General features: G+C 42.4%; 1 protein-coding gene across 1 annotated transcript; it reads left to right on the forward strand.

Moving 5' to 3' along the window:
- The first annotated feature begins 224 nt into the window (after positions 1-224).
- LOC100758036 (neuroendocrine protein 7B2) lies at positions 225-23,418 on the forward strand. Its single transcript, XM_035447051.1, has 5 exons — positions 225-234; positions 8,777-8,962; positions 11,827-11,939; positions 19,322-19,375; positions 23,056-23,418. The coding sequence occupies exons 1-5, from the start codon at positions 225-227 to the stop codon at positions 23,149-23,151; spliced, it is 459 nt and encodes a 152-aa protein (XP_035302942.1). The 3' UTR covers positions 23,152-23,418.
- The last annotated feature ends 743 nt before the right edge of the window (positions 23,419-24,161 follow it).

Below are 24,161 nucleotides of genomic sequence, written 5' to 3' on the forward strand. Positions count from 1 at the left end.
GTAGGATGATTAAATTTGGTTCTGTGAATTGTGCTGTTGGGAAATGATGACTGCGTAGTAGTAAAAAGCAGCTAATACCTACTAAGTGCTTGGTGAGCCATAGCACGGAGGTGAGCATTTTGTGTAACACATAGTGTCCGATTTCATTCTCCTTCAAGCATCTCATTCCCATGTTAGACTGGAGGAAACTGGGATCTAACTGGTAGATTAAGGAATTGCACGATATGGCAGCAGGTATGCTTGAAGCCAGTGCCAAAGCAAAACATCAGGAATCCATAATGGTTCTTCCTGTTGTCTGTGCCTTCTTAGCTAAGGAAATAGTGTCTTTTCATAATGTGCCTGAATTTTAGAACATTCGTTATTGTGTGTTGTGTTTTTTTTACCCCCCCCCTCTCTCTCTCTCTCTCTCTCTCTCACACACACACACACACACACACACACACACACACACACACACACACACACACCTTTTTGAGGGATCCACCACCCAAATAAATCACACATGGAGGCTTATTCTTAGAATGCCCAACCATAGCTTGTTTTGTTTCTGGCCAGGTTTTCTTAAATTAACCCATCTACCTTTTCCCTCTGGGCTTTTATCTTTCTAACTGCTGTATATCTTACTTTCCTCCTTATTCTGTGATTGGCTGGCTAGCTGGCTGACTGGCTGGCTGGGTGGATGCCTAGTCCCTGAAGTCCTCCTCCTCTCCTGTTTTCTTCTTGCTGCTCCTCACTTCCTTGTTCCTCTTTCTGTTTATACTCTCTGCCTGCCAGCCCCGCCTATCCTTGCTCCTGCCTTGCTATTGGCTGCTTTATTAGACCATCAGATGTTTTAGACAGGCAAAGAACCACAGCTTCACAGAGTTAAACAAATGCAACATAAACAAAAGTCACACACCTTAAAGTGTGTGTGTGTGTGTGTGTGTGTGTGTGTGTGTGTGTGTGTGTGTGTGTACATCAAGTTGTGTGTATGTGGGGCAGGGACAATTTCCAAACTATCAGAGCAAAGGAGATGGTCTTGAGTAAAACCTCAGAGTTCCTGGATCACGAGTCCATCTTAGTGCCTTTGTGTCTCCTAATACTTCACATGCACAGTGTCCAGCCTCCTCACCCTCCACACCTGGTCTGTGGCCTCTAGAAGGAGAACTCAGATACCTCTACCCTCTTTACTTCTTTTTGTCCTAGTTGCAGGCTGAGAGCCCCCATTTCTCTCCTCACTTCTCCAATGTCTAATAGAGGCGAGGCCTCTCTTGTCCCTTCAGCTCTCTCTGAAGAGTCTGAAAGGGAGGGAGAGAGAGAGAGAGAAGATGAAGTTTGGCCACCTTTAACAGCTTTTGTGGTTGCTCCAGTCTCCCAGACATTAACAAAAGAAAGCTGGTGGTGGCTTCCTAGGCGATGGATGGAGGCGCTGATGGAACTCAGGACGGGACTGCAGAGTGTATTTTTAGTGCCTGCAGCTTGTGGCAACATAAGTGAAAACTGCTGGATCCCTTCCCTTCCACTGAATGGCTGGTATTGAAGAGTCTATGCACTCTCCCTGCCAGGCTCTCCTCACGGAACTCCCCTTTTATGAGGTGGGTGACTAGCTCCTTGGCACCAGGCTGCCCCGCCACAATTCTCCTTTATTGCCCAGCACTGATGCCCAGCTACATGACTCCACAGACAGCCTCGGCATGGGGCATGGGGTACTGCTGGATCTCTGCTGGCTGTAAGCTTGTCAGGGTGTTACCAAATTGTGAGGCGAAGTCTGCCGGGCAGGGGTGCCGTCTGGACATGCTGAGCCTTCTGGCATGAGGCTACAATCAGAGATTGTGGGAAGGAACTGTGGGAGCGAGGACAGGGGCTGGCTTCCCATCTCAGAGTGTTTCTGCTGTTATCTTATTCTGCAGTGGGAAGACAAACCCCCTGGTCACTGACATATTTTGGACCCCTGAGGGAGCTAGAAACTACCAGAGACCCCAGGTATCCTGACAAGCCATTGTTGCTCCAGAGTGAAAGCTGATCTTAACCACTGGGGAACCTCTGGAGAGAGAGTGCATGCACTGCACAAGGCCCCATAGCATGTTCCTGGTGTCATTCAGAGTGCACAGCGTGCTGGAGCCTCAGAATACTACACGGCAGACTATAAACTTGCTGAAGGGCTTTAGGCAAATAACCATATTCCAGAATTCTCTTATTTAAGAGAAGTAGCCCTTGCTCTACTGACCTCAATAGAGCTCTCCACAGAATAGAAAAGGGCTTTGGAACTCCTGAAACCATAACATGACCCAAAGTGAGCATGGGGGTGGGGGTGAAGGGGGTGGAGGAGGAGGGAACGAGGGGAGGCAAGATCTGTCTGCTTATTTGAGCTTGTTTCTGACCAACATGGAACTGTACATGGAGATTCGTCTTCTCTAACAAAGTGAGATGAAACACCAAAACTGAGAACCTCACTTTGGATTTTCTGCATTCAAAATTTGCTCACAGGAGTCAAATGACTTCAGAGTACTGTGTGATGCTATAGATCTACTGTATGAAAACCTTAGAAATCATTTCAGTGAACCAGAAAGCCCATACCTGGTCAAGGCTAGATAAAATTTGGTGATTTGTTGCTATTCAGTTTTTATGATTTTTTCCCTTATTTTCCCTTATTACATACTGACAGTGAGCCCAAATCGCTTAAATATGAAAGTGAATTAGAAGCTAAAAGCAGTTTTTAATTAACCAGGAAAATTCCATTCCAGTCAATGAGATTTGGAGGTACTGGACTCTGAGGGGTGTCTCTTGCCATCATTGCTGTGTGGAGACAGACAAGTACATTGGTGGGGAAGCAGGGAACTGAGGTTGTCAGGAAGCAGAGTCTAGGGAGAGGCTGAAACTAAGAAGCACTGCTGAGCTGCCGCTTAAAGGGGTGTGAGCAGAATCCAGGAAAAAATCATGGGATAGAGGTGTAGGAGAGAGTAGGGTGTGCTTGAAAGAGTGGCAGACTCTGATGGAGTACTCCAGAACAGGCAACCATGGAAATGTTGCAACAGGGCTCTTGCTGCATAGTTGTATGTCAGCTTGATGCAAGCTAGGATCATCAGAGAGGAAGGAGCCTCAACTGAGAAAATGTCTCCATAAGATTGGGCTGCAGGCAAGCCTGTGGGGCATCTTCTTCATTAGTGATTATGTGGGAGAGTTCAATCCATTGTGGGTGGGGCCACCCTTGAGCTGTGGTCCTGGGTTCTAGAAGAAAGTAGGCTAAGCAAGCCATAAGGAGCAAGCCAGTAAGAAGCACTCCTCCACGGCTTCTGCATCAGCTCCTGCCTCCAAGTTCCTACCGTGTCTGAGTTCCTGTCCTGACTTCTTTCAGTGATGAACAGTGATGTTGAAGTGTAAGCCAAATAAATGCTTGCCTCCCCAAATTGCTTTTGGTCATGGTGTTTCAACACTGCAATGGGAACCCTAACTAAGACAGGCTTTCATGCAGATCAGTCCAACTCAGGTGACCTTTGCTTATTTTTTACATCCCTTCCATCCACCCACTTAAAGTCCTAGATTACATTAGTTATAACTAAATACAATGTCACTGCTGTGACAACACACACACACACACACACACACACACACACACACACACACACACACACACACACGCACACGCACGCACGCACGCACACACACACACACACACACACACCTGTCAATGAGTCTGTATTATCAAAATTTTGGAAATGGGGGTCTGGTACCAATTTTACTACATAAACTTTATACAAATAAAACTGGCCTCAAATCTCATTTAACAAGAATTAGGTATTATTTCTTCCAGAGTTATTTGTAGAGTGTTACAGGTGTAATGTCTCATCACAGGACAGAATTAATTATCTGAAATAATTTCAAAGGTGTTAGTAAAAAAGATCTTGTTTTTACCACTGGTATTTTCTCAAACCCCTCAGATCACTACTGTTTGGAAGCTTCACAGACTTCTGACTGCTTTGTGTGTATTGCTAGAAACTTCAATTCCTGCTGTGGTCATCCTGATCCTGGTCCTGGTAATTTCGCTCCTGAGCCTCAACAGCATTCTTAAAGCAGGCTTCTTTTCCTTGCAGCTTACCCCTGCACAGTGATGTCATGATACCTATGCCATGCATAGCCACACTGGATTGCATATCCTGTTCGTTGTTTCATTGTGTTATTTTGAATAACCAAGTAGACTGTAGAAATAGCTAGAGAACAGAAACCACCACATTGTCACAGTTTCATGTTCTATAGCACTAATAAAATAATTGGCGTGTTGTTTCCTGCAGAAAGACCTTCATGCCCCTGAGACCGGGCTACATACTTCTCTATACAATGGTAACATCCTGTAGCTTCCCAGTTTTGTGATACATGCATTGCAGCTGGCTGTGTTGTGCATGTCTGTCTCCACACCCCCTCACTAAATACTAGAACTCAATGAAAGCAGCATCCACAATAATCTGGTTTACAGCTGACTCTCTGCCTTAGTCACAGCAACGCTTACAGAAGAAAACATTTAATTGGAGCTGGCTTACAGCTTCAGAAGTTTAGTCCATTATTGCCGTGGCATGAAGCATGGTGGCATGCAGGCAGACATGGTGCTGGGGATGTAGCTGAGAGTTCTACATCCTGGTGCAGGTAGCAGAAAAGGAAAGCCACTGAGTCTGGTCTGGGATTTTGCAAACCTCAGAACCCACCTCCAGTGATACATCACCTTCAACAAGGTTTTACCTCCCAATCCTTTCAAATAGTATCACTTCCTTGGTAACCAAGCATTCAAATCTATGAGCCTATGGGGGCCATTTTCATTCAAACCACCACACCGTCTAATACTCAATCTAGATAATCTGTTTTGTCTAAATCTTGATACATAGACTATGTTCAATAAGTAGTTTAAATTGATTGAAAATGATTTTTAAACGCATGTTTGGATAATGTCAGAGGATTAAGGAAGCTGAGGTAAACCGACAGAGCAGAACCCGTGGTATCACAGCACTTTGGCTGATTTAGCATGTGATGTCACAGACCTGTTCTAAACGATGTACCAAATCAGAAAAGCAGCATTTGGTTGCACATGCCACTATTTTCAAGCTTATTTTCTAGATGTGCGCAGGACAGTGTCTTTGACATCTGCATGTCCCCCAGGGTTCCTGCCTCAGTGAGTGCATCTGGATTTGATGTCGTTAAGTACGGTTTGAAAAGAAGTTTGTGTTCCAGTAGATCTACCTGGTTCTAAACATCTGTTGCTTCCTAACAAGTGCTACATTCATGTAAGTGGCACCGGCACAGAGGTAAACAGAGCTCTGGCAGGCTTTCCATGAAGGAAACTATGTTTGCTTCCTTCATTAATTACTAATGGAGCATTAAGACATGCGTTCTCTCTGAGCCAAGTTGGATAATTCCTGGCACTTAAGTCGAGGGCGCTTTCAGAAGCAGAGACATGTATTGACATACCAGAGAGCTTGCCCTGTAACAAGCACAGTGGTGGTTACAGAGCCAAGGTTATACTAAGCTTCAAGTATATCAATACCAAATGCACTGATCTATTGGTTTAACCTTTGCAGTTTGTAGGTTAATTTGGAAAAACAAATTAATTCAGGGAAAAAAAAGCAAGTATTCCCAGAGTACTTCTGAAAGCACTGTGTGACTTAGATAACACTTTATGAAGATCCAGAGTGGTTAAAAATAAAGACAGATCAAATTAGAGGAATGAGAGTAACAAGCTAATAACAGAATTACAAATCATAACAATTACCTACAGAATTAAAATGAAGAATTTTATTCCTGTGGGCACACTAACTAACATAGCATTAGAGTGCTGGCTTGAAAATAGTAAGAAATAAGAGGCTGACAGATACTTATTAGTCATAGTAGATTTTTAGCAAATATATTTTAATGTGAATTATGATGAAATATGAAAAAGGACATAAAACTATATAAATAATGTTGAATATTGGCTATATTTACACAAAATAGCTTACTTTAAATGTTCACATAATTAAAGTGATCCACAAAAGGAATGCCTGTTTGTTGATTGGTTTCTTTGGTTTTCAAGGTGGGGTTTCTCTGGCTGTCCTGGAACTCACTCTGTAGAAAAGACTGATCTCAAACTCAGAGATCTGCCTGCCTCTGCCTCTCATGTGCTGGGATTAAAGGTGTGTGCCACCACTGCCCAGAAACAAAACAAAACAGAACTTTGAACTTATTTTATTTTATATGTGTGGGTGTTCTGCCAGCGTGTATGTGTGTGCAATGTACATGCAGTGCCCATGGATGCTAGAACGACATTTTAGATGCCTTAGGACTGGAGCTATAGATGGTTCTGAGTCATTGTGTGGGTGCTGAGAATTAAACTCGGCTCCTCTGGAAGAGCTACCACTTCTTTTAACCACTGAGCAAGTTTGCAAGCCCCAACCATTTTTTTTTTTTAATATATAAATCTTGTAGACATCCACTCTTATTGTGGAGTAATGGAATACAGTATAAGTACAAGCAAAGTAACCCAGCATGTTGGCAGTGTCTATATTTGAAGGCTAATGCTACTAAGGGAAGTAAGTTTGTCCCTTTAAGGTTAAACTTGAATCAAACATAACAGAGACAGTGATGGAAAAATACCTCAGAGAGATGCCAAGGTCTAGCCATGATGATCCTAGTTGGATATGTTTACAACCCCAAAGAAAACAACATGCCTATCCAAAGAGGATCGGGTTTGGCCAAAAAGACAACACCAGTGTAGTCACACAGGGTCAAGGGAGCTTTGCCTGGCTGGACTTAGTTAGGTAAGGTGGACAAAGGGGAAGGTCATGCTTCTTGTGGACATGGAATTAATGCACAACAGGTCATCCGATGATTTAAAGTAGAACCCCCCACTTTGGACGTCTGTGGCCACCACATACATAGATTAATGCAGCTATGAGGGAGGGGCACCAGTTTCCTAACAGTTGAAAATACGAAGTCTTCCTAAGAAAGGGTCTGGCCAAAGGAAATTTCCCAACCTTGTAAAGTGTCAGTGTTACGGAGTGGGAGGAAAGGAGAGAGGAGGAACTGTGATTGGAATGTAAAAAGCAAATTAATTAAAAAAAAAAAAGTCAATCTTACAAGTGAAGTAGTCCTGCAGTCAAAAGGCACAGTAGGTACAGTAAAATAAGTTACCATGGGAACTTCGTCTGGTTCACTGCCCTGTCTGTGTATGTATGGATCAGGCGCTTGGACTTCTGTTGCTGGCACGAAGGAAATGAAAACAGTCATTGGACAAATGAGATGGGATAATAGGTTATCTATTTTAAACAGCTAAAATAAATAATGGATTATAGAGTTAATTTTTTAAAAGTAAACTAAAATATCCAAATGTTAGTCATAACTCTGAAGAGGCAATGATTTTACAAGTCTAGACAGTTAAAAAGAAATTACAAAGGAGATTTAAAAACAACTCGGACTATGCAAATATTAAAAGCTTATGTTAGCAAAATATTATAATAGCAACCAGAATTCAAAGTTAGACAATGTGGGGAATGCTAGCAGAGAATGTGACAAAGGCCTGATATCTTTATTAAGTGAAATGTTTGTACAAGTTGATAAGAGAAACATTGTAATTCTAGAAGCATAAACAAACAAGTCATAAAAAGGCAAATAAAACCAGTAAATAAACATATGGAAGATATTCGTTTGATTTGGCAGTCAAATCCATTTAAATGAGCAAGAAAAATATGAAATTTTATGAAACCCAGTGTTAGTGAGGATGTTGTAAAAATGGTACTTTCATGTTTTGGCGATATTTTATAAATTAGTACCTCCTTTTTGGAAAACATTTGGCAGTACAGTATCATGAGCCATAAAAATGTTTATAGCATCTGACCTAGTAATTTGACTTACTTCTGGGAACTTATCCTGATGAAAATTAATCCAAAATATGGAAAAAATTAAGGTCCAAAAGTAAATTGGGAAATACTAAGTGTCTCACAATAGAGGAATAGTGAATGTGTCATGGTACACTGATGAGATAGAAAACAACATTGTCCTTCATAAATTCAGAAATGGGGCACAGGCCTGCAAATGGAAAGAATCTTGTGATTTAATATGAAATAAAAATTATAAAATATTTACATTTTTTACATTTATTTGTGTGTGTGTGTGTGTGTGTGTGTGTGTGTGTGTGTGTGTGTGCGCACGAGTGCGCACATAAGGGTGGCTACCTACTAATGCCACACGAGGCTGTCAGATTTCTAGAGCTGGAGTTACAGATAGTTGTCACTTCTGACTGTGGACGCTGGGAACCCAACTCAGATCCTCTGGAAGAGCAGCAAACACTCTGAACCATTGAGCCACTGCCTCTGCCCCTGTAAAGATTTATGTAGAAAAAATATATACAGAAGAGAACAGTTGGAACAATCAAATTTTCAGTTGTTAAGTTGGGGTGGCAGGATGCTAGTGAGATTTTCTTTAATCCCCCCCCCCATTATGTCTTTCCATCTATCAGGCCTCTGTGACAATTGCCTCTAAGTGTGACCCTCGTTCCCACTCACATCCATACTCAACTCCAGAGACCTGGTCACCTATGTGAGCATCCAAAAAACCCAATCATCCCACCAGCTAAAGGGAACTGTCTCTCCTCTAAGCTCCATAACCCGGTTTTAACATTTCTGTGAGAGCCATGTGCAATTCACATTCTGAAGAAATGATCGATGTATACTGTGTGTCCGTTTCTGCAGCTAAATCCCAAACCTCAAGGTGGCAGGAAGCATCTGCTGTATTTCCCTTGCTCACCAAGCACAGTGCTTTGTCCACACTGTCTGCTGAGTAAATGTCAATTTCAAGACGTTTCCTCCCACTGCAGGTGGAGCTCATGAGGGTCTCCAGCACCTAGGTCCTTTTGGCAACATCCCTAACATAGTGGCAGAGTTGACTGGTGACAACATTCCTAAGGACTTCAGCGAGGATCAAGGCTACCCAGACCCTCCAAATCCCTGTCCTCTTGGGAAGACTGGTAAGGAACATGGCCTTGGGTTATAACGGGAGGTAACTGGAAATTCTGACCCCAGTTACAATGTGAGCTCTCTCTGAAGAGTTTTCCTCCTTTTATTTAGGGTGAGGCTTCTCTCTTCCCTGAAGCACAGAGCTCCCATGTTGGGTGGAGCAACATGGGAGTTGGATATGACTGGGCCAGTGTGAGGTGGCTGGCCCCAGATGACAGGAAATCTTTAGTCACTGCCTGGCAGCAAGCCCATCAGCCACCTTTTACTTGCTTGTAGGGTGCTGGATAGGCAGGAAGAGAGACTGTCTCAGAGTGGGGGTTCTGGAAAAGTTGGTAAGATAGAGTATAGCACAGAGGTTCTTGAAGTGGGGGCCCTGGGCCAGCAGCAGCAGCATAGCCTGGGAATTTGCTAGAAATGCAGATCTCCTGGCTGAATCAGACTTACTGAAGCAGACGCTGTATGCCTGTGTGTGTAGTGACTGGCCTTGGGGCACACTGAAGTTTGAAAACTACTTTTAGAAGATAAGGGAAAGAGATCCAGAGTGTGAGCCAAGAGATCTGAGTCCCAGGGTTAACCACACAGTGTGTCTTTAGGCTTCAGTCTCTTCATCTATAGAAATATGACCCACCCAAAACCTTAAAGAAATATACAGTGTGGTTCCGGGTTATCCCAAGCAAGACCTGAGTGACATAGCACTCTGTGTATGCACTTAGGACACAAACAAGAGCAAACCAGAGTGATCCCAGCGCTAGGCTCTGCCTCAGAATCTGCTTTTGCCTTCGCTGCCGTTCCATGTAGCTGACATACACCACATTGTTTTGCTGACACAACTGGCAATCTAAAACTAGAAATTGTTTACTAAATTTAGCAACTCTTGGAGAAGAATCTCTTGAGACCACCTTCCAACATTTGTGATACAGAACAGCACAGTTGACTAACACAAACTAGAACTTTGGCCCTGCCCTGACCTGCCCTGCTCTTGCCTGAATCATCACCCATCTCCCTGCATAGAGCAGTGCAGCTCCTAGAATCCAACTCTTGACTGCAGGGCTAGAAGGTGACTTCTAGAGCACATTTTCAGCCCCCCAAATCTCAGCCAGGCCCCCCAGCAAGGCTTCATCACTACTGCTCAATCTCAAGGTACTTGAGAAAGAGTTACCAAAAGGTTACAAAACTGCTGCTGCATTCCCACACTCTGCCTGGTATCCCATTCCCACATGATAAAGACATTAGAAATGGCTCAGTGAGAAGTGGGGAGTCACATTGGGGAATTGTTTGCAGAACTAATAACTTCCACACCAGCTTCCTGGTGCTCAGGACTGAGACACTGCATGTCTAGAGACTTTAGTCCCTCCCAAGAGCTAGACAGCCTCCCTAATTGCAAATAGATCTCCTCTCAGTGTTGACTTTGACAGGTCATTATCCCTTTGAAAGAGCAGGAGGGGGCGGGGCTTCCTTCCTACCCTGGCCTTGCACAAAATTTCTCAGCCTCTGTCTTCACCTCTCCTTCTATACCTTGTTTTTATGATGCTGGGACTTGAACTCAGGGTCCTATATATACCCTCAACCATTGAGATGGATCTTCTGCACCTATTTCTCTCCTCTTTTTAAAGATGTTGTCTAAAATACATTGGAAGCAGGAAGTTTTAAAAACTCACTTTTAGGGGACCATACCAGCTATCATGGATCTTCTAGAAGAAGAATAGAAGCAGGAAAGATAATGGTTTGAATGGGAAGTACTTCAGTGACCCATCAAGCTGGGCACTATGGCATAGCCCTGTAATCGAAGCCTCAGCAGGCAGTGACAGCAGGAAGATTATGAGTTTGAAGCCAGTCTGAGCCACAGAGTAAGGCTCTCTGTAAGGTAGCAATCAAAATGAAAGCAAAATAAACAATAACAACAAAAGAGCTATCTTGGAAGAAACTTTCATTTAAAAGGAGGTGGCTGAAAGGGGCTTTAATTATACTGCAAACCTCCCATTTGACAATAGTACCATACTTGGTCACCTTCATTTCTTAGGGCAACTAGGTAAATATTTGATTATTTGTATCTCACAGGTAAGTGAACAGAATTAGAGAAGCCAGGTTAATTTTTAAAAACCCCACAAGTGCTGGGATTTGATCATTAAGCTTGACTGTAAAACACATGCCACTGCTGCTGTAATACACAGCACCAAGACCTGTCTGAAGGCACTAGAGTGGTCATGAAGACATCACCCAAGAGAAACAGAGGGATTCATGTGGGTGGAAAGGCATCTCCTAAGGAAACACTTGACATTGAAGTAAATGAAATATTCTAGAAGTTCTTTCCAATAGAAACTTGTTTCTCACTATGTGAAGTCCTGTCACAGGGAGGTAAGGAAATGATAGAGGTAGATTAACAGTGATCTACTTCATAGTCTTGTGGACTCCATCAGTAGATGGTTCTGCTTTCTTGACTCTTGATGTCCCCACTCCATGCCCTGGCTGGCTACATGCATACTGACTGGCACATGGGGTAGAGTTGGGGAAAGTGGACTATCACAAGGAGGTTTTTGGGGACAGGCCTGGAAGTAGAATATATCACTTCTACCTACATTCCATTGCCCTGGGCTCAGGCAAATGATTCCACCTTATTGTAAAGAAAGGCTGGAAAATTAGCCTTGCTGTGTGCCAAGGAGAAAAGGGAAGTGGATTTGGAGGGAAGCCAACAGGTCTTTGCTTCTGGAGTGGTTGCTTGTGACAAGCAGAGGGGGATTGGAACCCAGAAAGAACATGATTTGGAGTGTCTGATATGAACAGACTATGACCTTTGTGTGTCTAATTGTTTCTGATAAGTTAACTTATAGAATGACAACAGATGTGTTGACCATTTCTCAAAAACCTTTGTCCACAGCCAATGATGGATGTCTAGAAAATGCCCCTGACACTGCAGAATTCAGTCGAGAATTCCAGCTAAACCAGCACCTTTTTGATCCAGAACATGACTACCCAGGCTTGGGCAAGTGGGTAAGTGCCTCTTCAGTGGCTGGTAGTTTTCCCTTTGATCTCTTGGAGCTGGTAATACCAGAGATGAATAGTATGCATGGCGATGGGGAGGAAAAATTATTTAGGAGTTGATTCCTCAGAAATCTCTGGCTGAGGTGGACTCCATGCAATTATTATTCCAGAGCACACTTGTATGTCTATGGAGCAGTATACTGAGTGCATTGAAAGGGACACTCTCCAGAAGCTTCTATTTTGCTACACCCCACAGCCTGAGTCATAACATCCTCATGTCTCTCTAGTGCTTCATGCCACCCCATAGGACTCCATGAAAAGGAAAAGACTTTTTCAAAGGAAAAGACACTGAGAAAATATGTAATGTGGACCCCTAGACGAAGGGAGAAGATATGTGCATATCTTTGCAGAATCGAGGAAATAAAGACATCCAGAGTTGCAAACAGGCACACATCAGTCTGTTTTGTGGAAAGAGAGACAATCTCCAGATGTGTGGCAGTGAGCTTGCTGTCGGTTGCATGCAACCATGGGTAGCTGTCAATGAAGGGTGTTGTTTTTATAAGCATTTGGAAAGAGAAATCATGGCCACTTGGCACTGATGTGCTAAAAACAAGTTTTGTCGATCTGCTCATATTATTCCCCTGCCAGCATTATGTATCTTTGTGCCAGCTTAATGAGGGAAATGAAGTGGGCATGGTGCACTTGGACTTCATCGAAGTATTTGACAAGATCTTTTATGATCTCCCATTGGAAGAGGTGAAGAGACACAGCCAAGTCAACATAAAATCACCAGAAGACAGATTGTTGGAGAATTCATCAGGAGGGGAGGGAGATGGTAGAGGGTACCCTGCCTATTTGAGTGCTACCCCACTCCACATTTTTAATCAATGTTTCTAAGAAAAACACAGATCACATACCTCTTAGATTCTCAGTGGTTGACACAAAGTTGGAAAAGAGCACTCTGGGATGACCAAGTCGGTATTCAAGAAGATCCCAACAGGCTGGAACAATGAGCCAAGGAAGATTAAAACTGAATGGGAATGTGTCTAGGTGCCCGTGGTTGGGCCTGTGTAATCCAATGCTGAAGCCATGTGAGAAAAGCAGTGTTAATTCACATATGAAAGTAGGTGGTCAATTCCTCTGTGAAAAGAGTGAATGAGGAGTCTTTCCTCCAAAGATACTGCAGGTGACAGAAGCCCCTCTGACCTCATCCATCCCTTCTCAAGACAGTGCTAATGACACTGTTGTGTTGCAATGTACACTTTAAGCCTTGGAAACAAACTTTTCCTTTCCTTCTGCATTGTTTTGGAGGAAGAAAGTTATCCTCATTAGTAATCACTTTGATTTTTTCCTAGAATCTTATTTCATGTTGCATTGAGTCAGTTGAGTTCCCTCTGGCTTGCAAATTAAGGGAGGAAAGCAACACTCTTGAGTTAACCTTGCATCTACAATTTGTATCATTCTCCCTCTTCCTCTGCCCCTCCCACTCTTTCTCGCTCTCCTCCTCCACATACATAGTTCTGTTAGGGAGAGTTGTCTTGTAGAACTCTTTTCAAGCCTTCTCCTACTGTTATAATTTAAACATAAAGAAAAAAATACCATGGATATTATGAAAATCTCTTCTAAAATGTATTCCAGTGGAATAGTAAGAGAAAATAGAGGGAGACTAAAGACAGAAAGATGATGGGGAAAGTAAAAAAGTAGTTCCATTTATGGTGGTCCTAAATGTAGTGGTGAAGGTAAGAATTTGTGCCATTTCAAAGGGAATAAGCTAAATAGGGTGGTGTAGACATAGCCTGGGAGATGAAGGGGGAGGGAGAGACAGAAAGACAGTCTATATGGAAGGGATAATAAAAACTCTTCTTGTGAGGCATTTTAAGGGGAGAGAGAGAGAGAGAGAGAGAGAGAGAGAGAGAGAGAGAGAGAGAGAGAGAAAGAGAATATGAGATGCATTGGGTATTTGTGTGCCAGCTAAAGGACTAAGGAAAAACAAGGAAAGAACAGATATTCCAGAGGACCACTGGCAAAGGACTCACAATAGATGGGCAAGGTATGGCCAGGCAGTAGCAAGGACCAGGTTCAGAAGGAAGCCAATGGGTTCCGAGCTTGCTTTACTCTAGATACTATGCAAGATGCTCAGTCTACAGTATTCATCAAGAAGTGGTGCTGTGCTTTCAACAAGTTCACAGTCTTGAAGCAGGTTGAAACGCAAGGCATGAAGATAAAATTAGCCCAGTTTTGCACTGATACAGTAAAAGGCCAGGTCCCATTGCTAGGAAAGATGGAAACCTAAGGCAGAGGACTATGTGAGACCAGTGGGGCTGATTGTTCCTTAGCTGCAGAAGATGAGGGACTAAGGAGAGCTAGTACTGAAGTCCTAGGGGAGGAGCATGGCTAACTGGAAGGCTGGATCTGAGAACAAGAAGAATGGAAATTGAGGAAATGTCTGAGTATGGGCAGGGCCTGTCTGGTGCTGTGATGGCAGGGAAGAGAGGGCAACTTCTCTTTCCCACATTGATTTATTTTTTATGTATGTATGTATGTATGTATGTATGTATGTATGTATGTACATATGTATGTATGTATGTTTAGAGGCAGGGTCTTTCTATGTAGCTCTTGCTGTCTTGGAACTCACTATGTAAACCAGGCTGGCCTAGATCTCAACTCACAGAACTCCACCTGCCTCTGCCTCAGGGCGCTGGGATTAATACAAACCACCATGTCCTCTTCCTCAGAAGATTCCTGTCACCAAATTCCACTCACATCCCCATTGCCCCCTTCCCTTTCCTTCCTTGGAACACTGCCTTGTGCTTCTCTCTGTCACCCGTGTTCACTGTCCACATCAGAGCTGGAGTAGAATTTACGACCAAGTATAAAAAGTGCTATCACAGATCATTGGCCAAGGAATGACATCTATGCCTCTTCTCAGCTCTAATTATGTGTTTGTTTACCCTTCAGTTTCCTTGTTTATTTTCTCATTACCAGCTAGCAATAAAACAGTGTTTGCTTGATCTTTGTATGGAAGTGTGAACTGAGTGTTTCTCTCTCTCTTTCTCTCTCTCTCTCTCTCTCTCTCTTTTTTTTTTTAAGAAGCTTGGGTGTTTATACAAAAGATGAGGCTCAAGCAAGTCTGCAGCTCAACTATCCTTTCAACTCGCAAAACCCTTACCTCCCAAACAAACTGCACACGAATCCCCCTGCCTCCTTCCTTGATGGTACCACCTCCCTGTTTCTTATATTAACTGGAGCTGAGTTGCATCTTTAGCAATGATTCACACGTTACAAATATCAGTGTATGACTTGTTTCCTGCATGGTTCTTTCCTTATTACTGCATCAAGACACATTTATAAATATACACCTTGTGACTTCTGGGCCCTGTGGTGGGTAATGGGACGGTACTAATAATTGCTATATAATAGGAAATCATAAAATTTGTGGAGCTCGTGCTACATGCCAGACACTACGCTAGCATTTTACCTCAATCACCCCATCTCATCATCTCAGCTGCTCATCCTCCTCACTGTCATTCTATCGAGGAGAAAATGCAAGGCAGGGATCTGGGTAGCCTTGTGATTGACAGACCTAGAAACTGAACCCCATCTTTACAAACAAACACAGTAAATATATGTATCTCTTCATAACTCATCCCTTATAATGTGGGCTATGGGGTCCTGTCCTAGGACTCGCTGCCTTCCCCACAGTGTACATAACTAACTCAATCCTGAGGGTCTATGACCAAAGGTTGATATTACCCCCTTGCCCCATTTCACTTACAATTTTCAAGGCCTGTGGCCAAAGGCTGGTGTTAGCCTTTAGCCTTAATACACTTTCTTCTGAATGCTCATCATGTCAGAAAAACAAATGTTTCTCCTTTTCCAGTGCTTTGTACAACTTTCATCAGAGCCTGAGCTGGGCCATGGGAGACAGGAAGAACATGGTCCCTCTCCGACTTTATCTTGCATGGCTCTGCCATGTTTGAATTTTGGAGTACTCTCCAGCCCTGGTTTCTCTTAGGTTTCCATATTATTAGACGTGAGCAATGTTTTTCATTTCTTCCTTGAGGTGACACATAATAATTGTACATATTCATAGAGTACAGTGTGTCATGTCAATGACAGGTCCCTGATGTGTGACAATCAGATCTGGGTGATTGGCCTATGTATAACTTCAGACTGCATTCATTTCTTTAAACATTTTACGATTTTATTTTATGTGTGTGGGTGCTATGCCTCCATGTACGTCTATGCAGCATGTGTGTGCGGTACACACACAGGCCAGAAGAGAGCACTGGATTCCCTGCAACTGGAGTTAGAGACAGTGTGAGCTGCCCTGTGAGTGCTGCGAATGGAACCTGGGTCCTCTGGAAGAGCAGGCAGTGCTCATAGCTGCTAAGTCATCTGTCCAGCTCCTTTGCTTTTATCTTGACATTGAAAATGTTTAGAGTACTCTCTCCCCACTGTTCTAACACATACAGTAATTGTTAAGATGGTTGCTCCACTGTGCTAAAGGGCTCTTGCAGTTGTTCCTCCTTCAACTACATGTACCTGTGGGTTGTCACCATGTCTCTCCATCTCCCTCACCCTCCCCAGCTCTGGCAGTCACTTATTCTCTCTGTTTTCGCATGATCAACTTTTTAGGTTGCTTCGTAGTCATGGTGTTTATGTATATCCTCAGCAGTTTGCATGGTGTCAGTTTGTCCCCTAACTGTTAGTGGTAACTTCAGTCCCTTCAATAAAGTGGTGTCCATGCATATAAATATTTGAAATTAATATTTAAATTATTTTACTTAATTTAATATATTTAAATTAATTAAATATAAAATCATTTGAAATTACTAGTTAACATGTGGGAAACTACTGTGAGACTGTAAATATTCTGATCTCCATGACACTGCTAACCGATATGTTTTGCCAATTTGCTAACCACTTCGTTGGTGGTGTTTACCAGAATCAATTATAACTATGGTAGTTGTAGATTCATGAGCTTTGCTCTCTTGTTCTTTCTTTATTTGCTAAGTTGCATCCTACTGAACCCCATCTTTACAAACAAACACAGTAAATATATGTATCTCTTCATAACTCATCCCTTATAATGTGGGCTATGGGGTCCTGTCCTAGGACTCGCTGCCTTCCCCACAGTGTACATAACTAACTCAATCCTGAGGGTCTATGACCAAAGGTTGATATTACCCTCTTGCCCCATTTCACTTACAATTTTCAAGGCCTGTGGCCAAAGGCTGGTGTTAGCCTTTAGCCTTAATACACTTTCTTCTGAATGCTTATAAACCTGCTTATTTATCTGGTACCTCTTTAGATTCATCATTACTGAGTTTGATGTTCAAAATGTCCTGTATTTAACAGGTAGGAATTTCTTCAAGCTGTCTTTTCCTTCCTTTGGACACAACTCTAGCACTTGTTTGAACACATTCTTACTTTCATGGCCAATCAGATATTTAGCATCACTAATCCTTGTACTTTCTATAGCCTAGCCCTCGGATCAGACAGTTCTCTAAAAAAGTTATCCATCCCCCCAGGGTTCTTTTAGGAATGGAACTGGGTTGTCCAAAATCTTGATGGCATAATGGAGAGCCTTTAATGAACTTAAACCAGCTGCGCTCCTGGAAATTAGGCCACTCCTCCCCAAGGAACTAACAAGTGGGTGTCAGGGAAGTGGCTGATTTATTTTCATTCATTTTGTGTACTTTTTTCATTCGCATCACACCTGCCAATCTCTGCCATCAAATCCCACTGACACAGAGCTAATGGACAAAGCCCAGACACATTCACCATGAAGGGGCTGGGGGCATGAGCGTGCTGGTCCTGACCTTAACTCTCCAGGAAAGCAGGGACATTTTTGAGAGGAAGATTTCCAGATCTTCTTTGCTTCTTCCTATAATTTTCCCCAAGATTCATAAGGGGGATTGAGATGTTGCTGCCTTCGTCTCATTTAGCAGCATGCTGGAACTGTGCCAGGACTGATGGGCAGTGGGCTCCACTGCACCAGCTGGCAGGCCCCTCTGTCCTCCCTCCAGTTCAGACAGTTGAAGGGAGTATTATATGTGAACAGTCGCTATCCTCACCCTCTTTACTCCAATCTCCTTTCCAACTTTGGCCTGCGCACCCAGAACATTCTATGTGCATTAGACTTGTCGTTTATATTCAGACACTGAAGTGGAGACCAGCTACAATATTCTGACTTCTCATGGGAAAAGGTAGGTCAGTAGACCTACCTTTTCTCCCTCCTGATATTTACTTGTTCCATACCCCAAGAGAGCCAGAGATAATGGCCCCAGGCAGTGCCTGTGGAGGTGCTGCTCCTGGCATACTCCCTGCTCCTGGATATTTGAGGTTAAGCAAAGCTGCGCATTTGTAAACGGCAGGTGGTGGGTTTTAATGAGCAAGAAAACAATGAAGCTCATTCTTGGCATTTGTCACTTTCATTTTCAAGTCTACCATTTAAATATTCAGTTAATAACCAGACAGTTCGGAGGATACAAATGATGTTTAAACTTGTTCTTCACCAGAACTCCGTCGGCTCTTTTTCTTACAAGTCAGTGTTAGGGTATTGTAGTTACAATTATGATTTGAAAATAAAAGAATACAAGTGAAACACCCACATCCCTTTCTCTGGTTCCACATTCAGGTTAAGTGTTCTCTGTCTTTTATTGTCTCAACTAGATGGCAATGTGCTGAGTCTGTGTCTGATATTCTAGAGCTCATTTAAGTTTGCCGTGCCTGACACACAGCAGTATGTGGGAACACTTAAACAAACTGTGGTCACAGAGAAGCACCCCCCCCCCCACACACACACACACTATAACTCTCCCTTCTGCCAAGAAGTTTTTTGGCAGTTTTTAAAAGGTTCACTCTATTAAAAATGTTATAGACCAAATGGTCCTGTGATTGGCTTGATGGGGGCACTCACATGAGCCATGGGAGGGATGGCTGCAGAAGTCAGCATCTCATTTATTTATACAGACGATTGTTGTTAATGGCCGGACACTGCTCCAGAGTACAGTCATGTGTGTAGTTCATAAAAAGGGAATTAGATACTGAGATAAAGTTATTTATTTTAAACAAAGACGGTTCAAAGTGAGGAGATGAGCTTCCCACACCCTGCTATTTTAGCATGCCATCTTTCCCTGTTTATGAGATTGTTGATGACACTGTGTGCCTCGAGGCACTGCAGAGGACTTTGTGAAAAGCGCCACAGTCACCAGCTTTTCTCTTGTGGTCTGTCATTCTGACACGACATTCCTTTCATCTAGCTTTGTTTCCAAAATATGTGTATGCAAATATCCAGGGGACACACCAAGTGTCGCTTTAAAATAGACAGTTACCAAATGCAATCCATACTTGTACATTTGTGTTTTCTTTTCTCTCCACTCTAGAACAAGAAACTCCTTTATGAGAAGATGAAGGGAGGGCAGAGGCGGAAGCGAAGGGTAAGTCACACAAGGGCCGGGTGCTGCTGGGGCATTTAGTGCTTCTGAGTAGGGCAATTGAAGCGTTTGGTTTGGGGAAAGTGGCAGAATCTTTTCTGATGCAAAACCAAAGAACAGATCAGAAATCCTGTATGGCAAGGGCCACACCTAGCAGATATACCCTTGGTTTCTAGGGTGGCATGGCTTCCTCCCTAAGCTTTAGGACATGATGTGGAATACTCATTACTTCCCTTCTGGCCAGCAACCAGGAATGGTACCTCACAAAGGGAGGGTAGGAGTGTGCAGGGAGGATTTGAGGGCATAGCTTTCCTCACATACACTGAAGCCAGTGGAGGAAATGGCTCACACATCTGCATCAGTTATGTAAGTCACATGATGGAAAACAAAGTGTGAAAGTACATACTGCAGGCTGTCATTCTGAATTTCTTCTACATATCTACATACACCTAGCCAGGATGGTGTAACATGCATTGCACCTTTCTCATTTGCTGACTGCTAAGTCTAGTGCTGGCTTAGTTAGCTCTTCTTGGGAGGATTGTCCAAGACGGCCTTTGGTCTCTATGTTTTCATTTTGCTACTCCTTATACGGTGTTGCTTGGTATAAATCTGAATGTCAAGTCATATTTGGTTTCTGGTGCATGTTATAGCCCTGAGACTTAACAGTGGTCAATGTCCATCTTACTATTCTACTGGTACCTTACTGGACAGAAGGATCAGAACACGGCCTCTTATCTGACCCAACAAGAGGGCTAAAAGACCTGCTATTGTACAGTACATTACTACTATAGCAATTATTTTACTTAAAATAGGCAAACTAACCTGTATACCCAAGGCCACTGATGATTTGTTTGGAATAACAAGTACCTGGATCTCAGGGGAAATTGGGAATCTAGACAGTGGCAATTGTGCCCAATCTAAAGAGCTTAGCCAAGTTCAATCAGAAAATGTTTTCAGAAGTGTGGAGTTTCTGGCCTTGGTATTAATCAAAAGGCCCCAGCTGTCTGACAAACACAAAAGACCCACAGACCATTTCCTACTCAAGAAGCAGAAAGCTGTTACATCTGGAAGCAGATCTTCTCTGGGAGAATAAGCAGGGTTATTAGGGTTTTTCTTGGTGATTACAGCTTCCAATGGCAGATGGTGACAGGAAGGGTGTAATGTGTTCTTGAGAGAACATCAAGAAATTCTATTCTAGGAGCTCAGAATACACACAATTTACCAGGAAGATGGCTTGAATATCCCCCATGGTACAGCAAGGACATTTCCAAATAAGGCCAGTGACTGACCCCAAATAATAACAGTATGCAGTTTTAATTATCTCTAGTTGCTGGCCCACCGTGCCTTCTGCCATGACTTGGAGGAACTTAGGTTGACTTTAGATCATATTTCCATGAGACCAGTGATTACCAAAACTCAAGATTCTGGCTAAGACATATGTTGTAAAGGATTTTTACTTTGGCCTCAACTTCATCCACATAGACAAGGCTTAGTATTTAGGAAAATAAGAGTCACTGTGACCCAGGGTTTCAGGTTCCTTCTATTCCCAGACATCTATAAAGCCCATTCTCATTCCTTTAGCCCTGGGCCCCTGCAGACTTATGAGGAAGCAAAAGTCCTCCCCTCCCCCATTACCACGCCTCAGCTGCTGTTCCTATCTTGATTGGCGATCTTAACCACCCTCTCTGGAGCAAGAATCAATATAAAGAAATCATAGCTCACTTATTTGAAGAATTAAGGCTTACTCCAATGAAGTTCACCATCTACTGGGAGTTGAAAAGGACAGGAAGCAAGGTTCCATCCCAAGCTGTCCTTCCAGTTGTCAGATGTGAATAGCAATTTCTATATGACCTAACCATGAGTGACCATACATATGGAAGTATCATCATGAGGTCTTCAGAACACACTTAAAACAAAGCACTTGGTTTGATAATTGAACATTAACCAAAAAATGTCAAGGCTTGGCCTTGGCATCTCCCTCTTCCCTTTCCTCCAACTTTTGGCATTTCTGGGTCTAGATAGCCTATCTTGCACCATGACAGTTTCTTAGCAAGAACCTGGATCCCTAACATCTTTGGCATTACATGTGAACCTCCGACATAGATATCTCACATAAATGCAGAAGCATTTGCCACCTCCTTGTCAAATGATGGTTCCAGGTTATTTTGTGTGACTTTTTTCACTTACTCTAGGCCATTTGAATTTCTAGCTGCTTTGCAACTAAAAGATCAATGCACTTTTAAGTGATTCTGAAAAAAATTAACTCTAAAGCTGTGTCTTGTTACCATTTTGAATCCACTAATTATCTTAAACAGTCTATCAGCTGCTTAGTCCCACAATTGACAAATATGAATATTTGAAATTCTCTTTTAACATATTAGAATTTTAAGAATCAATACTGTTATGAAACTGAAAAGCATTTATAGTATTGAATATACTCTTTCCAAACACAGTACATCTGCCTACTCAGAGTTTCTTATATGAGTCCTTAGGTTGGGCCAGAGCACGCTATTTGACAAATTTCAACAGGAAGCGTACTATTTTGAATACTTTAGGGATATCTATCTTTTTGTGACATGCTTCTTTTCAAATATGTAAAGACACCGCTTGTTTTGTAGTCCTTACCTTGTTTGTGAGTCAGCTTTTCAGAGTGGCTGGGGTCCTCCCTGATTTACGTTTTTATACACCAGAATGTGAAGTCCATTGACAAGGGCTACTCATGTGTTCCAGTCCTTGCCTTTTGAAGACCTTTCAGGAGAACTGTGCAGGCCAGGCCCACACAAGAACTGCGTCTGTTCACTCACAGCAGCTTACCATTGTAATAGGATGGTTCCTCATCTGTAACCTCAGCCTGTTTCTTACATTTCTGTTGCACTGCTGGAAGGCAGCTTCAATAAACAAATACCTTCCAAAGCGTTTGAAATTTTTCCTGCTCACTAAAGATTATGTTGCACAGCTCCAGTTACCAGTTCAAATCCAAACCTCAAAAAAAAAAAATCATATTATTAGAGAAGCAATGGAAACTCTTTGACTCATTCAGCACATCAACAAATGAGATTCCAGAATATGGAGGCCTAAGTAAAAAACAAAGACCCTTCCCGGTGGCTTTGTGTTTTATTTTGCCTTTTAAGTTTGACCGAGGGAAGGTTGGATTTGATTGCTAAATCTCATAATGAATTGTGTTTAACAGAATGCATGCATAGAAGAGTTGCAGCCATGGGCCAGTCTTCAGACACTAACTCCCACTTGGCCCTATTTGTCTTTTCCTTTAACATGCTTCCTATGGATTAATTAAGGCATTTCAGATTCTCCCTCCCACTTAAATAGTACCACAGAATAATCATTTTCTTTCACATGAGATTTGGTACCTAAGGTAGTAGCAAGAATTTTTCTGGTTCACCCCAAACTTGTAAGCTAAATATAACAATAAAAAGGCTACATTGCATTTGATCAAGAACACTGTGGTTTTATGAAAGACACTATTGGTAACATCTGTCAGTGAGACTGTATACTGCATTATGGGGCACTGAGGTATTAACCAACTCCCTGGAACCATCATTTGGCAAAGGAGTGGTAAATGCTTCTACACTTATGTGTGAGATGTCTGTGTCGGAGGAGGTTCACGTGTAGTGCCAAAGGAGTGTAATGCCAAAGGATTTTTTGTTCTGTTTTGTTTTTTTCAGAGTGTCAATCCATATCTACAAGGAAAGAGGCTGGACAATGTTGTGGCAAAGAAATCTGTCCCTCACTTTTCAGAAGAGGAGAAGGAATCAGAATAAAGAGAAGACAATAGGTGGAAACCCACGCAGTGCTTTTGTGCATGTTACTAGAGCCCCCGTGAGTGGCAGCATGCGTCGAACATAGATAATTATGGATGGAAAGCAGCAGTCCTTGCCTTGCCTCCACACCAATGGTTGTGCTTTCTGCTAAATTAGAATAAAAGCTCCTTTTCTTTTGAGGGTTTTTTAAATGTGGATCTGCAAGAAGCATTACAATTAAAATGTATATGTCAAGTATAATAAAAACACGGATATGAAATACTCAAATTTCTTACAGTTTTTGGTTGTGCAGTTTGAGCCAAGTCTGTAAAAAGCTAGCATTTGATTTTGATTATGTAGTGCATCTAGCCCTTGGGCCTTGTTACACACCAATAAAGAAGGTTGAACTCAAGAGGAGGGGCTGACACATTTCTCTTGGCTGCTTCTTAATAAATGTGTGTGCAAGCATTGGCTTGTGAAGTTTTCTCTTTTTAAAATAACAGTATAAAATCAATTTCTTTGCTTAATACAGCAAAGTAACATGCATGACTATCTAATTTTAGGCATAATGCTATGAAGTTGATGATCCCCATTTCACATATGCTAGGACTGAGAATATTCAACACATGATGGGAATAATCAGCAAAATCCAGAATGGAAGGGTTTTCAAGGCAAGAAACACCTCCCACCCCTGTGCATGTGAAATGCTATAAATTTTAAAGGACTTAAGAGAAATATGAAGCAAAAGAAATCTGTGTAGGTGTTTCTTTGTTTCCTGATTCAAGTAAAACAATACTATCTATCAGACAGTTAGAGAAGCATGAGTCACTGCTGAGTATTTGGTGCAATTTGGTTATTACAAAATTTTATGGCAATCTTTTAAAGAGCTCGTGTGTCTTAGAGATGTCTATTGAAATTTGTGCAGATGGTATTTAGATTTGCTTTACAATGATTCATTAATAGTGATGGGGAGGGAACTGAAGATTTAGATGAATTGAATTAGCCACATATTGATAGCTGTTGAAGCTGGA

The sequence above is a fragment of the Cricetulus griseus genome, chromosome 6, assembly GCF_003668045.3.
Source record: "Cricetulus griseus strain 17A/GY chromosome 6, alternate assembly CriGri-PICRH-1.0, whole genome shotgun sequence".
In the NCBI taxonomy this organism is placed as follows: domain Eukaryota; kingdom Metazoa; phylum Chordata; class Mammalia; order Rodentia; family Cricetidae; genus Cricetulus; species Cricetulus griseus.

What these genes read in the sequence shown, in the direction of transcription:
- LOC100758036 (XM_035447051.1), top strand. An exon ending in CTGTCCTCTTGGGAAGACTG is followed by an intron (nt 8,963 to 11,826) that starts GTAAGGAACATG and finishes CTTTGTCCACAG; the next exon opens with CCAATGATGGATGTCTAGAA. An exon ending in ACCCAGGCTTGGGCAAGTGG is followed by an intron (nt 11,940 to 19,321) that starts GTAAGTGCCTCT and finishes TCTCCACTCTAG; the next exon opens with AACAAGAAACTCCTTTATGA.